We start from the raw sequence: 15650 nt of genomic DNA on the forward strand, positions 1-15650 counted from the left end.
TCCTGCATTTGAGAAACTCACTGACAGTTGTGGTTGCTTTAGCAGAAAGGGCTGACATTTGTCTCAAAGCCTGTTCAGTAAAGTTTTATAGTCCTTTTTGGATGCCTTCTTCTCATCCCTCCTTCCTTTCCTCCCATACGGCTCAGGATGGGTGTAGTCTAGATGAGAAGTGTGCGGGCAGTGAATGGCTGCCTAGCTGGCGAAGGATTATGCCAGCTGAACAGAGTCTTCCAGCCCTGAGCTGTCCACCCACTCCAGATCCTGTTCTTCTGTGATTAGCCTGCAGCCTCTGCCCACTTTAGCCTCCGTTCAGAGGCTGTCTCAGTCTCAGGTGTGAGTGATTTCCAGGCAACCTTTGCAGTTTTCTGTCCATCTACATGAGTTATGTGTAATGAACCAGCACATTTAAATTGGGCAGCATTCAGGCAGGCCACCAGGCTTGTTAAGGGATTATTATATCTGCCTTAGTTTGTCTTGCCTCAGCTTGATGAAATGTCAGAAGCTGTAGCTATTAGTTGTGCGAATGCTTGGTGGAATCCCCGCTCCTTATGACTACATCTTTTAAGCCCAAGGCTAGACATTTCTTTTCTTAGCATTAACTCAAAAAGCACACACTCAAGAGAAAACCTTTCTCTCTATCTCTTTTTCCCCCCCCTCTAATTTTACCTAAAGAAAAATCTCTTCAGCGGACAAATTATGGTTTAATAAAGAATCTGCCAGTTTGACTCTCGCTTTAGGCTTTGTTATCATCTTGTTATGAAAGTGAGGCTCCATCAGCTGCTGCAGTCATGGCTGTATGAAAGCGAGGGAGAGAGAGGGGAAGAAAAAAAAAGAGGAAAAGCTTCATGATGTGATAAGCAGTGACACACAGGGCAGCGCTCCATCCCTGTGTTGGAACATGCCTGAATGCTCCACAGAGACTGTGTTTTGTTAATTTCCACTGCTTGTTAACGTGCAGACTACTGAAGAGTCCACACATGTCTTGGCTGAAGCAAAGGATGTATAATGGTCGCTGATTAAATACACTTTTACTATCGGATGCACACACATTTGTAACCGACTCGTCAAACTAAAAAAAGGTGGATCACGGTGCCTGTTTGCTTGGTGATACATGTGTTGTGCCAATTTAGACCTCATGTGGGCACAAGAAGGATACTTAGTGCTGCTTTTCCTTTGAAGATCCAGAATTGAAAACTGTTTAAGGGTTGCTTAGGTCTCCCAGTTGCTTCCCCTGCACATGATAGAGTAAACTTTTCTCTGATCAGAGAAGGTAGGAGGAGATGAATATGACAGCTGATCCCAAATGTGTCAGTTTCTGTCTCTACCATGCCTCGTGGCATCCTAAACAGAACTGTATTGTCTGTCTTCCTGCCTCTTCCCTTTCTGCTTCCTCATCTCCTGCTCTCTGTTTCTCCCTCCCTCGCTGCATTTTTCTCAGGCAGAGGCGTCCATGGACCCTCTGGCTCCCAGCTTTCGTCAGTGACTAGGAGTGCTTTGAAAACTTTGTGAACTCTTCCTGTTGGAGTGGGAAGGGAGAGAAAGGCAAGCAGTTGATGGCAGCAGCAGCAGGCTCCTCTGGAGACAGCATCAGGACTCTCAACTGGAGGTAATCCCCAGAAAATGATAAGAAAACACCTCAGGCTCTTAACCCCCCTGGCCCTGCTGGGACTCCTTGTGGGGTTGGCAGACCTTAGCCACGGCTCTGTCGGTGAGGATGAGGATTACTACATGCAGGGGCTGCTGATAAGAGAACAATACAACCAGGTCCAGGTGTTGGAGAAGCAAAATTCCTTTATACCCGATGGTGAGGAAGACCCAAAGGAGCATTCTGCCAAGAAGACTGCCAAGGCGAAGTCAGACAGCAGTAAGAAGACAGATAAAACCCCAGCAGATGCAAAAACGGGTAAAAACACTGCTGTGACTTAGAGAGCAACTTAAGCAACTTTTAAAGAAAAACAATATCAGTGAGTTTTTATCAGTTTTTTGTGTATTGCTGTACATTTTCTTTTAGAAATCCTCTACAAAAGCATGATCATTAGCAATCAATGAGCATTAGTGATCTTTAAGATTGGATAACAGACAATTCTAACAGTATCTTGTGCTGCTGCAACCTCTTTTTCTGTTAAATCCATAGGAAAGGTAAACTTATGAGATAGTGTTGAGACAGGTTTCAGTTTTTAAAACAGTCATTCTAGCATTTTATTTTTCATAGTCAATATTATTTGGAATTAAATAACATCACAAATGTCATATTATTTGGCATTTTGCATCATTGGGTGCTTTCTGTGTGGAAAAAGGGAAACATCACTCATAATCACCTTTTCTCAGAGTCACCAGAGTCAGCCGACGCTCATGCTAATCGATGAATAGAGATGAAAAATTTGGAGGCATCATATTCAACCCTGATGTGCTCACTGACTCATAAAAATAATGATCTCATGATGTAGTCGTCCTCCTCACTACTCAGTATGCATACAGACCCATGTTTCTGTTTGGCTGCAGCACAACAGCAGGATTTAAAGCTTCATGCATGGTTGAGATTAGGATTGCACTGTGTGGTGGTGTGCAGTGCACATGTGAAACTTGTGCTATCCCAAAAAGTAACAAGTACCAGCAGTGCGGTCTTCCTGTAGTCCATGTTGAAATGGACAGCTTGAATCTCATTCTCAAAGAGTTTCTGCTCATGCAGGAGCAGGTTTGTAGGTGTGTTTGAAATGCTGCCAGGTGATTGGGAGACAGTAACAGGCTGTGAGGGTTTGTATTGGTTGGTGGCTGATGGCGTAGTGCAGCTGTGTAGAAAGTGACCTCATGTTTCAGGCATCTGACTTCACGTGTCTCAGCAGAGATACCTGCTGCAGGTGAGACTGGAGGAGGAAGGTGTTAACAGTGATACAGAAGCTGCTTCTTCCCTACAATTACAGTTTTTATCGAATTAAATGCATCTTAATCACTTTAGTGTCTTCCAGATAAAGTTATTTACAGTATCTGTGTCGGTGAGGTGGCACTGTCACCTCAGAGCCTCAGGGCCTGGGGCCTGTCTGCGAGTGATCCTCATGTTCTCTCTGTGCCTCTTTGGGTACTTAGGCTTCCTCCTGCAGTCTGTTCACAAGCTTGCTGTTTTTTTTGCTGATTCTAAATTGAAAGTAGGTGTGAATAGATGTCTCAGCGTTAGTCGCGTGGCAGTCTGGTTGACCTGCTAAGCACGTACCCCGCCTCTTACCCAATGACAGCAGGGATAGGCTCCAGCCCAGATGCAAACCTGAATTGGATAAGCCAAAGAAAATGTTTAGATGCAAGTGTTGTATTTAAAGCTGCACTTTTAGACGGTTTTCTTTTTAAATATTAATTGTACCTAATATTAACTAGCTACATCTTTCTGCAGACAAAATAGACATCGAGCTACAGAACAAAAAAAGCTGTACGTTACCTTTTTCTAACAGGAATGCACAGAAACTAGCTGGTGAACAAAGCTAGTGTAGGACCATTAGTTAGAGGTGCGCCAGCAGAAGACTCGATTGTTTCCTTGCATGTTATATATGTTGTATTTCCAGCTTTCACGACTGCACTGAAGTGTCAAAAAAATAAAAAGAATTAGTCATGAATTGAGATTTGCTTTCAACTGAAATCCACAATGACAATCAATATTTTACTTTACCTTAAGAGTCTTAAAGAGAGAAGAAGAATGGAAGTTTCTTAACATCTTAGTGTCAGTGTAGGGAACAGTTTAAATGTGGAGAGTGAGCATTTTATATTGATGATTGTTGCGTGGAAGAACCCATCCCTTCACTGCTTCTCGTAAGTAGGATCTCTGGAATTCATTTAGTGGAGTTTAATGTCATATTTCTACTGTACTATGATTAACTAAATGTCATGTGTAGTGCTAGTATTTCACCAGTGTCTCAACAACCATATGCTGGTGCTTTCTTAATCGGTTTTGCTGAAGCACATGTGGAGCTCAGAGCGCTGCGGAGTTGAACCTGTCCCCAGAAAGAGATGCAGATAAAGACTTACAGATGTGAGAAGAGCTGTTGTCATGTGGAGCCCATCCCAAACTTCAGTCAAATAAAAAGCATTTTCAGTACCTTTAATGTTAACTCACTGCCCCATACCCTGCTGCATGTACTGGGTGTATTTATGATGTATTTGAACCTTGATTTCCTGATTATTTAATATGAGAACTTCAAGAAACATGCAAATTAAAATGCATTATTTATCTAACGTGAGAGGCAGACAGACATGAACTGAATGTAGGGAGCACAAGAGTTAAATGTTTTCAGATTCTGTGCCCAGAAATAATTTTTTGGTTCAGTCCCCATTCCTGAATCCATTACCATTTTCTCCTTTGTCATCACTTTTCCTATCAAATTCTGCGTTGACATCAGTGGATCAGCAATTTAAAATGTGATTCAGCCTTTTATAATTTTCTTTTCTTTTCCCTTTTTAACATTTCAATTCCTTCCTTAGTAAAATCCCCCAACAAAAAGGCAGAGAAAACCAAGAAGACTGCAGTGAAAAACCCAAACAGCGTCTCAGAAGGAGAACAACAATACAACCCGATAAAAAAGGGTGAGTAAAAAAGCCAAATGGGCAAATCAAAGTTGACACTCACTTGTTATGGGAAATTCATGATCTCATAAAAAATCATCTATACTGCACTGTGCAAGGATCATTTCTATGGTGGGAAAAAAGATACAAGCTCTCTCAGAGATGACAAATCTTTTGGGTAGAGTAAGTGTTTTCAGAAACCATATTTTCCCTGAGAGGAAAGGTTTGGCAGTATAAGATGATGCTCTCAGAACTGGAGTCTAGCCGCAGAGGCACTGATGTCTTCTTTGCCTATGAAGCATTGTGTTTGGTTTCCATGGATCACAGTATATTTGTATATAAACTAAAACCAGGATGCCCCAGTTGTGTTTTTGGCACGTCAACTTGCTCCACTCAAAGTGTGATTCAGTGCAAAGTGTGTGTGGTTTAACCTCACAATTTCCACAACTCATAATGTACTAATATTGCCATTATTTGACTTATTTACACAGGATAAGACCTTTCTTTTTTTTTTTCTTCTATTGCAGGAAGCTCTATTTATTAATACTGGGAAATTAAGAGTGACTGGGGCCAACTGCAAATTTATGTGTTTATGTTGAAGCTATGCAAACAAGACAGGGAGAAAGGTTGCCATTTTTAATTTGGCATTCATGCAGCAGAGCAGAAAGTTGGATACTATTTCATGATGGAAAATAGGAACTCTATGCCGACATGCCTGGCATGCCTTGAACTGTCAAGATGTGGTGCAGACTTAAAAAATCAAGACTTAAACTTCAATCTGGTTTTTGAATATGTTTCAGCAGCTTCTGGTAGCAGCTAATTTATCAGAGGCAGGAATTCAGGGCTTGTACTTTCTATAGATCAAGACCTCCAATACTCAGAACTTGTTCCACCTCTGAAATGTTAATTATTTGGCTGTTGTCAAAAGTCAAGGAGAACATGAGTGTCTGCCACATGCACATACCAAAACAAATGAGAGTTTTTGGTAATCTGAGACCAAAAGGGATTTTCAAGGTTTCATTCAGCAGATGTTTCAACAGCTCATTCATTATTCACGTCGGATGTAACAGAAATCAGCTGAAACAAATATTTCAACTAGGATTTGTCACATGTACTCTGTAAAGCTGCAGATGCTGGCTTTGATAAAAACCCCATTCTTCTTTCTGCTCGGCTGATGAAAAGTGAAAAGAAAATGGATTAAGGGTTGTAGGGAGGCTTACTTCTGGCACACTGAGTTGTTAAATAATTTTTCTATTACGGCGAAACAATGTCGCTTTTGTAAGGGGAATAAATAGTAAGTATTGTGTCATTTAAAAATGAGTTACAGTCTTGGGAAATGTCGAGAAATTCAACACACTGGCGGGTGCCAAAGTTGACTTCCTAGCACTGGATGCAGTACTTACTGATGGTGAAGTGATCATATGGGCTTTGTAACTCAAGGGATGGTGATTCTATTTACTTAGTTTAAAAAACTAAATAAAGTTTACTGGAAACAGTTGAAGTTGTTGCCCAAGTGTTCAAAGTGTTTCCTCAAAGTGTATCTAATAAATAAAGGGCTGACTTCTTTTAGTTTGGAAACAGTTTCAAACTCACAGCACATAAACATCCTAATATGAATAAATCATACACAGAAAATATTTCATTATTATACCACAAAATGTAAAATGAGAGCTTGTAACTGACAGAATTAGGTTTTGGCCTCAGCGATAAGTAGGCAGTTAGCCTAAATAGCAATGCCTTCAGTATCTATTTTGTCATTTTTATTACACGTTGCTTTTGAAGGCAGATGTGTGTATGTGGGGGTCCTCTTGTGAAGGATTGGATGCAGATGGTAATGATGATTTAGGACTTTGCAGGAAAGCAGACAACCATCTATTTTTTTGTTCTGCTAACCTTGATCCTTGGGCTGCTTTGTGGGCTAGGCTTGTCCCTAATATGTTGTGATCGCTGCATTCAGAAGCCCCACGGACTTACAATGTGAATCTGAGAGCATTTTAAATATAGTCACAGGGTCGCAAGTGCAGCAACACATATTTTATTACTGTATAGAGTTACTATAAATACTACGCTAGCTGGTCTTCCCAGCGGCTTTGCCTTTGGCTTGTTAATCAAATTTTACGCTTCAGTTTTACAGCAGGAATTAATTTGAGCTCGAGCTATGTTTGCTTTATGCATCAAACATAAATCAAGACATGCATGTGCAGATTCTGCATGCTGATCCTCTTTGTCTGTTGTGTCTCTCAGGGATTGTGGTTGGCAATGTTTGAAATATTTCAGTCAGGTATGCAAAGTCAGCTTCATCTTTTGGAAGAAATTTAAATCTTACTGCAGAGGTAAAAGAAGGAAAGTTCACTTGTCTTTTTTTTCAGCCTGTTACACTTCTGGTTGTTCATTTATGAAGGCCAGCCTGGCTGTGTGACAGCGACATGTGCAGCATATGCCGCATGTACAAACACTCTGGTGCCCAATCGGAAATTCTTGCGCTGAAATTCCATTGCTGTGATCCAGGGAAGTCTGCAAACAGCCTGATCTGACCTAAAGAGCTTTTGGGCAGCAGAGATTTCACACGTCAACTTTGATTTGCCCATTTGGCCCTCACTGGATGATTTCCCTTGCACTGTTAAAAGATGAGCCAATATCACCCAAGTAGTTCTGTTCAGTATACGTCACCTCAGTTTCTGCAATCACTTAAATACAGGCATCTGTCCAAATAAACTCCAAATGCTCTACAGCAGCAAACAAAAGCTCTTTTAGTGATGTGCAGCTCTCAGGGACTGAGTTTTATCTGCGTGTTTTTCGGAAATCTATCTTGAGTATGGGTGCTAGGCAACCAACCCATTGCTGGAGCATCAGTTGGTGATACTGAATAACTTCTGCACTCACAGAGATAATTATCAGTTGATTATTTGATTTGATGGCTGCTAATTGTCATCACTGAAACTATCAGTATTTTATGGGATCCAGTGGATAAGAGATTAGACATCTCTTTATTGTGTGGATGCTTTAAGCATCCACACTATTGAGTTCCTGTTTCTCTTTATTCTTTATTATTATTATTCTTCAAGTTGCTTCCGTACACTTTTCGCCGTAGAACTACTTCCACAATTTTCAGCCGATTTTCACCGTTCAAATTTTAAACTATTCTGCTATTTTTGCTCTTTCCGGCTATGACTTTTGCTATTTTTTGCTATTATACTTTTTAAAATATTAAGCTTTTTTCCTTTAATTTGTCCCATTGAAATGAATGGGAAACTTCTGCAATTCTGCTAAAATTTGCTTGTTTTTGAAACTTAACTACTTCCTCATACTTTCACCTAGAACAACCATTCAAATTTTAAAATGTTCACAAATTATTGGGCTATTCAGGTATGATTCAGCTTTTTCAAATCTTTTACTGTTTTACTTTTATGCCTCTTAAAGTTTTGAGTTGCAAAATTGTGATTTTTCACAAAATACATGTGTTGTTATGGTTGCTATGCTCTTGGCTTCCAGTGTGCCACTGAAGGTTTTGCAATTTTCACTTCATGTCCGAACAACTTCCTGCTACTTGCTCAATTTTCACTCAACTTCCACAAATTATACATCAAAACGTAGGTATTTTTGCTGGCTTTCAGAAAATGTCACCATCATTGTTGTGGGATTTATAGAATTTTGGCAAATCTCCTCAGACTAACACAAGGTCAGAAAACTCTCCATATAAAGTCAATGGAGAGTTTGTTCAAAATCACCGCTGCATTTCTGTAATGAGAGGCATATTCGAATCGTCATATCTCCTTAACGAAGCAAAGTTAAGACATGAGGCTTGTCCCGGTATATCTTCAGACACTCGTGACGCTCACAATTCAAGAATTATTTTCTCACCTATTACCGTTCTGAAATGAGTTGGACTTGTTTGAGGGTAGGAAATTTGTCCTTCGCTCAGATTTCTTCAGATTTCAAACTGTGGAAATGAACCACTTTTTTCTCTCGTCATAACTTTTCGTTGGATTTCCACAGAGACCTGAAAATTTCCATGATTGTTCACCAAACCCTGCTGTCTCTTACGGTGAAAGAATGATATCGATACTCCAAATAGATTTAGAGTTAGAAAGTGTTGTTTGAAGGCGAGTCAAGGCAGTTTTTGCTTCGCTCTACTCAGTTATGGTGCATTAGAAGTCAAATATCTTTAATAATTCACATTTTAATGATAAATTGTCAACACTGGAAGATTCCCCCATCTCTTCTGAACAAAACGGTGTAAGAATGACCGCTCTAGCCCCTACGGTTAGGAAATTATTTTCATTTGTTTGAGGGGAGTCCTCACTATGAGAAATAGGCTGCAATAATCCTGTGCCTCTCTGTGCTGCGTGTGTAAAAAGAGGCACATGTTTTGGCGGGAAAAAGTACACAGGCTCTCTGATTGGTGGATTCAAATTCAGCAGCTCCCAGGCTGACCTAGAAACTTACTTCTCTCTCCCTGTGCATTTTTTTGCTGATTTTTTCATTTAACAAGTATATTTGAGGGACCCTCAGCATGTTCAGCATTTTTTCAGCTGTCCATTTTGCTTTTCCAATTTTTCTGTTTAACTTATTACTATTGTGCTAAATAATACTATTTCTGCTATTTTATAAGATTTGTGCCTAATATAGTATTTCTGCTAAATTACAATATTTCTGCTTTTTATACTATTTGTGCTAAAACATAGTATTTCTACTAAATGTAGTATTTCTGCTTTTTATGGGATTTGTGCCTAATATAGTATTTCTGCTTTTTATAGGATTTTTGCTCAAACATAGTATTTCTGCTAAATATAGTGTTTATGCTTAATCATCCTATTTCTGCTTTTCATAGGATTTATGCCTAATATAGTATTTCTGCTAAATTATAGTATTTCTGCTTTTTATAGGATTTGTGCCTAACATAGTATTTCTGCTAAATTATAGTATTTCTGCTTTTTATACTATTTGTTCTAAATTATAGTATTTCTGCTTTTTATAGGATTTGTGCTTAATATAGTATTTCTGCTAAATTATAGTATTTCTGCTTTTTATAGTATTTGTGCTAAAACATAGTATTTCTACTAAATGTAGTATTTATGCTTAATCATAGTATTTCTATATATTTCTGCCAGGTCCCCAGGCAGCCAATCCTCTGTGAGGACTGAGACATTCAAATTTTCAAATCAGGGCCTGCACGGCTTCCCAGCCAATCATATATGTGTCCTGAGGCATTCAAATTTGCATATTGGGGCCTTCATGGCTTCTAAGCCAGCCAATCATATCTGAGGGCTGAGGAATTCAAATCCACAAATCAGGGCCTGCACAGCTTCCCAGCCAGCCAATCATGTATGTGGGCTCCAGGTATTCAAATTTGCATATTGGGGAATTCGTGGCTTCTAAGTCAACAAGTCATCCATGTCATATATCTCTAAAAATTCATATTTTAATGATAAATTGTCAACACTTGAAGATTCCCCCATCTCTTCTGAACAAAACGGTGTAAGAATGACCGCTCTAGCCCCTATGGTTAGGAAATTATGGTCATTTGTTTGAGGGGAATCCTCACTATGTGAAATAAACTGAAAGAAGCAGGTCTATGTCTCTGTGCTGCGTGTGTAAAAAGATGCACCTGTTTTGGCGGGAAAACGTAAACAGCCTCTCTGATTGGTGGATTCAAATTCAGCAGCTCCCAGGCTGACCTAGAAACTTAGTCCTCTCTCCCTGTGTGTGTGTGTGTGTGTGTGTGTGTGTTTAGTGGGAGAGAGAGGACCCTGCCCTTATTTGACAGCATGTCATTGTAGGATTTAAATTGAACATAGTTAGACTGGTTGACTGGATTAGAGCCTGTGTTTGTGTGTCCCTCTGTGCATTTGTGTTTCAATAAGTTATTACTATTCTGCTAAATCATAGTATTTCTGGTACTTTTTGGTACTTGTGCTAAATACAGTATTTCTGCTAAATCATACTATTTCTGCTTTTCATAGGATTTATGCCTAATATAGTATTTCTGCTAAATTATAGTATTTCTGCTATTTTATAGGATTTGTGCCTAACATAGTATTTCTGCTAAATTATAGTATTTCTGCTTTTTATAGGATTTGTGCTTAATATAGTATTTCTGCTAATTATAGTTTTTCTTTTTTTTATAGTATTTGTGCTAAAACATAGTATTTCTACTAAATGTAGTATTTATGCTTAATAATAGTATTTCTATATACTTCTGCCAGGTCCCCAGGCAGCCAATCCTCTGTGAGGACTGAGACATTCAAATTTTCAAATCAGGGCCTGCACAGTTTCCCAGCCAATCAAATAAGTGTCCTGAGGCATTCAAATTTGCATATTGGGGCCTTCGTGGCTTCTAAGCCAGCCAATCATATCTGAGGGCTGAGGAATTCAAATCCACAAATCAGGGCCTGCACGGCTTCCCAGCCAGCCAATCACATATGTGGTCTCAGGCATTCAAATTTGCATATTTGGGAATTCGTGGCTTCTAAGTCAACAAGTCATCCATGTCATATATCTCTAAAAATTCATATTTTAATATTAAATTGTCAACACTTGAAGATTCCCCCATCTCTTCTGAACAAAACGGTGTAAGAATGACCGTTCTAGCCCCTACGGTTAGGAAATTACGGTCATTTGTTTGAGGGGAGTCCTAACTATGAGAAATAGGCTGCAATAATCCTGTGCCTCTCTCTGCTGCGTGTGTAAAAAGATGCACCTGTTTTGGCGGGAAAAAGTACACAGGCTCTCTGATTGGTGGATTCAAATTCAGCAGCTCCCAGGCTGACCTAGAAACTTACTTCTCTCTCCCTGTGTGTGTGTGTGTGTGTGTGTGTGTGTGTGTGTGTGTGTGTGTGTGTGTGTGTGTGTGTGTGTGTGTGTGACAGAGAGAGAGAGAGAGAGAGAGAGAGAGAGAAAGGCTTTTAATGGGATGATCTCATTCTAAGATTTAAATTCAATATATTTAGACTGGTTGACTGAATTGGATCTTGTGTGTGGGTCTCTCTGTGCATGTGTGTTTCCTCATGTGTACATATTTGTGATTGTGTGGCTGTAATAAATTTTTTTGCAGATTTTTGTCATTTAACAAGTATATTTGAGGGACCCTCAGCATGTTCAGCATTTTTTCAGCTGTCCATTTTGCTTTTCCAATTTTTCTGTTTAACTTATTACTATTGTGCTAAATCATACTATTTCTGCTATTTTATAAGATTTGTGCTTAATATACTATTTCTGCTTTTATAGGATTTGTGCTTAATATAGTATTTCTGCTAAATGTAGTATTTATGCTTAATCATACTATTTCTGCTTTTCATAGTATTTGTGCTTAATATAGTATTTCTGCTAAATTTAGTATTTCTGATTAATTATAGTTTTTCTACTAAATCATAGTACAGTATTTCTGCTTTTTATGGGATTTGTGCTAAAACAAAGTATTTCTACTAAATGTAGTATTTGTGCTTAATCATACCATTTCTGCTTTTTATAGGATTTGTGCTTAATATAGTATTTCTGCTAAATTATAGTATTTCTGCCAAATTATAATATTTGTGCTAAAACATAGTCTCAATTTAAAATTACAATATTCATAGTTCATCACAGTGTCTCTGGTAAATCACAATATTTCTGCTCTGTTGTACTATTTTTCTAAATCATAGTGTTTCTGTAATGTTTAAGTATTTTTGGCTAAATATATTCTTTCTGTTATCTTATACTATTTCTCCTAAATTCTTGTATTTTTGAGAAGTTATCATGTTTCTGGTAAGTTACAATATTTCTGCTAAATTCTGCTATGCTATTGTATTTCTGCCAAGTATTATGTTTCCTCTAAGATATTGCAGTTCTGCTAAGTTATTCCATTTTAGCAAACTTCTTTTGCTTCTGCAAAGTTTTTACAATTTCTGCAACTTTTCAGCTTTTTCAGCTACTTTTTGCATACAGCTTCAGCTTTAAGCATCCACACTGCATTTTCGCAGGAAATGCAAATTTTTCTAGTTGGAGTTGCATTCATGTAGATTTCTAAATCTGTAATTTGGACATAAAACCGTAAAGTTTAGGATGTAAAAAAAATATGTTGTGTCATCTCAGTTTGTAAAGTGTGAAGCTTGTGATAATAAAAGTAACATTTTTGACACATACACTGTGAAAGTATAAAGATATTCCAGAGAGACTCAAGTGAGGAAAAGCTAAAAGAAAAAAACAAATAAGATCTGCAGTTAATTAGCATGATCTGTGCAAGCCAAGTGTATTCTGTTTACACTTTAGCATTTCTGCTTGACTTCATACCGTATGTATGGTGGTTAAATGGGGACTTTCAGCCTGTGAAGACAATTGCATGCTCTGGGTCTGAAAGTCAGAAAGTCTGCGAAATGATGCTACATCCAATTAGTATTACTTTACCTTCAGCTTATAGAAAGAGTTCAAAAACAAAATGACACACATGGTGGTTGTGAAGTTTATCTGAAAGGGTTGGCTCAGGTTGCATTGCAGGAAATGATCCCACAATGGAAGCCACATCTTGAAAGTTTCTTTGGCCTGATCCATATAAGAGATAAAATTTCAAGATGATGTTTTATTGTGGTTATGGTTTTATCTATTTTAATTTTAATTTCCCATAATTCTAACCCTAGCTTTACGCCAAAGAACATAAAAAAACAAGTTATAGAAACATCTGTTTTCATTTTTATCTGATATTCTCATTATTTAGTGCAGGTTAATGCATGTTAAAACAATGAAAATAGACCTTTCCCCCCCCCCCCCCAAATCAAGCCGTGTTCTCATTTATAACATTAAAAAGTTATCAGCAGGCTAAAAGCAGTAGCTGCTGCAATTTCCCCTTTTTTTCCTTCCTTCGGGATACTGATATCGCTTTAGTCGTTTTAGCTATTTAATCATGTATTCAGGGTGTAGATTGATGACTTTGATAGGTGTGCTTTGCTAAATTATAAAAAGCAAGCGTTCAAAGCAGAGTCATTAATCACCCGTGAAGGCTGACACATTTTGGAATTCATATCAGTTTAACAATCAAAACAAAGATCACACTGTGAGACTGCTAAAGTAAATGTAGTTCATGTGAGACCCCTATGCTAAGTTGGACTGAGGCACAAAATGATCACCAACAGCTATGATAAAGGTTGAGAATTGTTCCTTTTACTAGAATGAAAGTGGTCACATAAAACTATGTGTTGTATCATTAGATCCTCTAATTTTCTTGTGAAAAGTCTAAACTGTACCTTACTGTTTACTCAAGCTATACAGATGCATTGTGTCTGACTCAGGGCATCTGCATACTCTGCAAAAAGCAACTTTCTACCACAGCTGCACATGATACATAACATTACCATCACAAGCCAATTTGTAATTCTCATTACCTAGAATGCCCTCCCATTGGACTGGAGTCATTGAAGATTGATGATTTTCAGCTTCATGCATCATCTACCAAACGCTATGGCCTTGGTGCACACAGAGGTCGCCTTAACATTCAGGTGAGACGGAAATGTAAAGTGTTGGCATAGCAGACTTACCAGAAATGTTGGGACTCGTATTATACCCTGGGCTATCTCGTCTTTCCTCGGAAGCTTTAACATTTTGTGAAGGCATTTTCTTTCCGGCTCCATATTATAAATACAAAAAAATAAGATTGAAAGATAGTATTATTTTTAATCCATATTTAAGCTGCACTCAACGATGTGAGCTGTGATAACTTGGCTTTTCCCTTGTAAGATTGAATGACATTATCCTCTTGTTTCAGCTCACTGAATATTTTAATACCCCAAAGCTAACTAAACAGTGAAAGTAATAAGGTTACCATCAAACTAGGGGCACATCCCCAAACCTAATAAAAAATAACTGGCATCTGGGAGAAGAGAAGTGTTTCCTGTTAGTGCAAGCTTTGCTTTGAGTGCATTAGCCTGCATGCAGTGTGCAGCTAACCTAACATTCTGCAAGCTCCACCGCCCCAAATCTATCTGCACAATTAATGACACGCACAAATACACTTAATCCACTCAAGACGACATTAAATGGCAAACGACAAAACAGAGGATTTGTTGTGTTTGTGTATGTGTGTGTGCGCGTGCGTGTGTAAGCGCAGATATGATAGAAAGACAGATGGTGTCAAGAGAATAAGGAGGAGCACAAAAAGCAGATGTCTGTTGACTCAGGCCTGTGCTCAGTGTTATATGTTGTTTAGATGAAAGATACTGAAAGAGCTGGGATTCATTTAACTATACATAAAACACTACTATAAGATAACTATATATAACCCTAACCCCTAACTATAGTTTGAAAGACATGCATTAGAAGGAAAATCTATGGAGGAACAAAATTGAAAGAAAGCAAAACCAGGAAAAGTAAGCCCTATATAAATTTTGTATCTGTAATACATGTAATGTTTCAAAACGGAGTCTCCATCTGGTAGCAGAACATACTGTATGAAGTGATGTGCCATCTTTCTTTTATTCTACTAAATAGTTCATGAAAAGGTCTCACTGCCTGCACCTGGACAAGACACGTGATACGGGAGTCAATATTTTTTTCTGTAGCCAGCGCATTTCATCTTTCATTAAAATATCTCGAGACGCCCTTCTAACTGGCTGACAAACAGAACATAAAAGAGACTACAAATGTCATCTATGAACCAGGTGTTTAATTCAAATAAGCCAAATATTCTTATGGCTCGAATACTGTGCAAAACTCTTGAGTCCCTCTATATTTCATTATGTTATTCTAGTAAAATGCAGCAAAACATGCAAAGATAAATAGAAGTGAAAACAGAGCTTCATTGGTACAAACATACTATTTCATATAGGCCAAGCTGTGATATCTTTGGCACTTTTTGCTGCTTTGACGAAAGAAATTAGTGTTTAGTAACAAAGTGCCTAAAAATACAATTTAAAATTGATTCTTTCCTAAGTTGTCTGTTATGTGTAGACACAACACTGGTTCATGCCCGAGTTAGGTGTCTTTTTTATTCTTTAGTAATTTGTCAGTCAGTGTTAACTGCCTTAGCAAACAAGAACAAAAAATATTTCCTGAAAATGTCAGGGTCAAGGAAAATGTTGGCTGAAAGAAAGCCTGGAGAACTATAATGAACACAACTTAAAAACCTGCAACAAACTCTC

The 15650-nt window shown here is 38.2% G+C and overlaps 1 protein-coding gene across 1 annotated transcript in view; it reads left to right on the forward strand.

The window, feature by feature from the left end:
* Positions 1 to 1448: 1448 nt before the first annotated feature.
* The window catches only part of cpxm2 (carboxypeptidase X (M14 family), member 2), a 33446-nt gene continuing 19244 nt past the window's right edge, over positions 1449 to 15650 (forward strand). The window contains exons 1-3 of the mRNA XM_026178458.1: positions 1449 to 1903; positions 4465 to 4566; positions 13903 to 14012. Of these exons, the coding sequence (XP_026034243.1) occupies positions 1621 to 1903; positions 4465 to 4566; positions 13903 to 14012 (495 nt within the window). The 5' untranslated portion in view covers positions 1449 to 1620. The remainder of the gene's footprint in view (positions 1904 to 4464; positions 4567 to 13902; positions 14013 to 15650) is intronic.

Source organism: Astatotilapia calliptera, chromosome 8 (assembly GCF_900246225.1).
Source record: "Astatotilapia calliptera chromosome 8, fAstCal1.2, whole genome shotgun sequence".
In the NCBI taxonomy this organism is placed as follows: Eukaryota; Metazoa; Chordata; class Actinopteri; order Cichliformes; family Cichlidae; genus Astatotilapia; species Astatotilapia calliptera.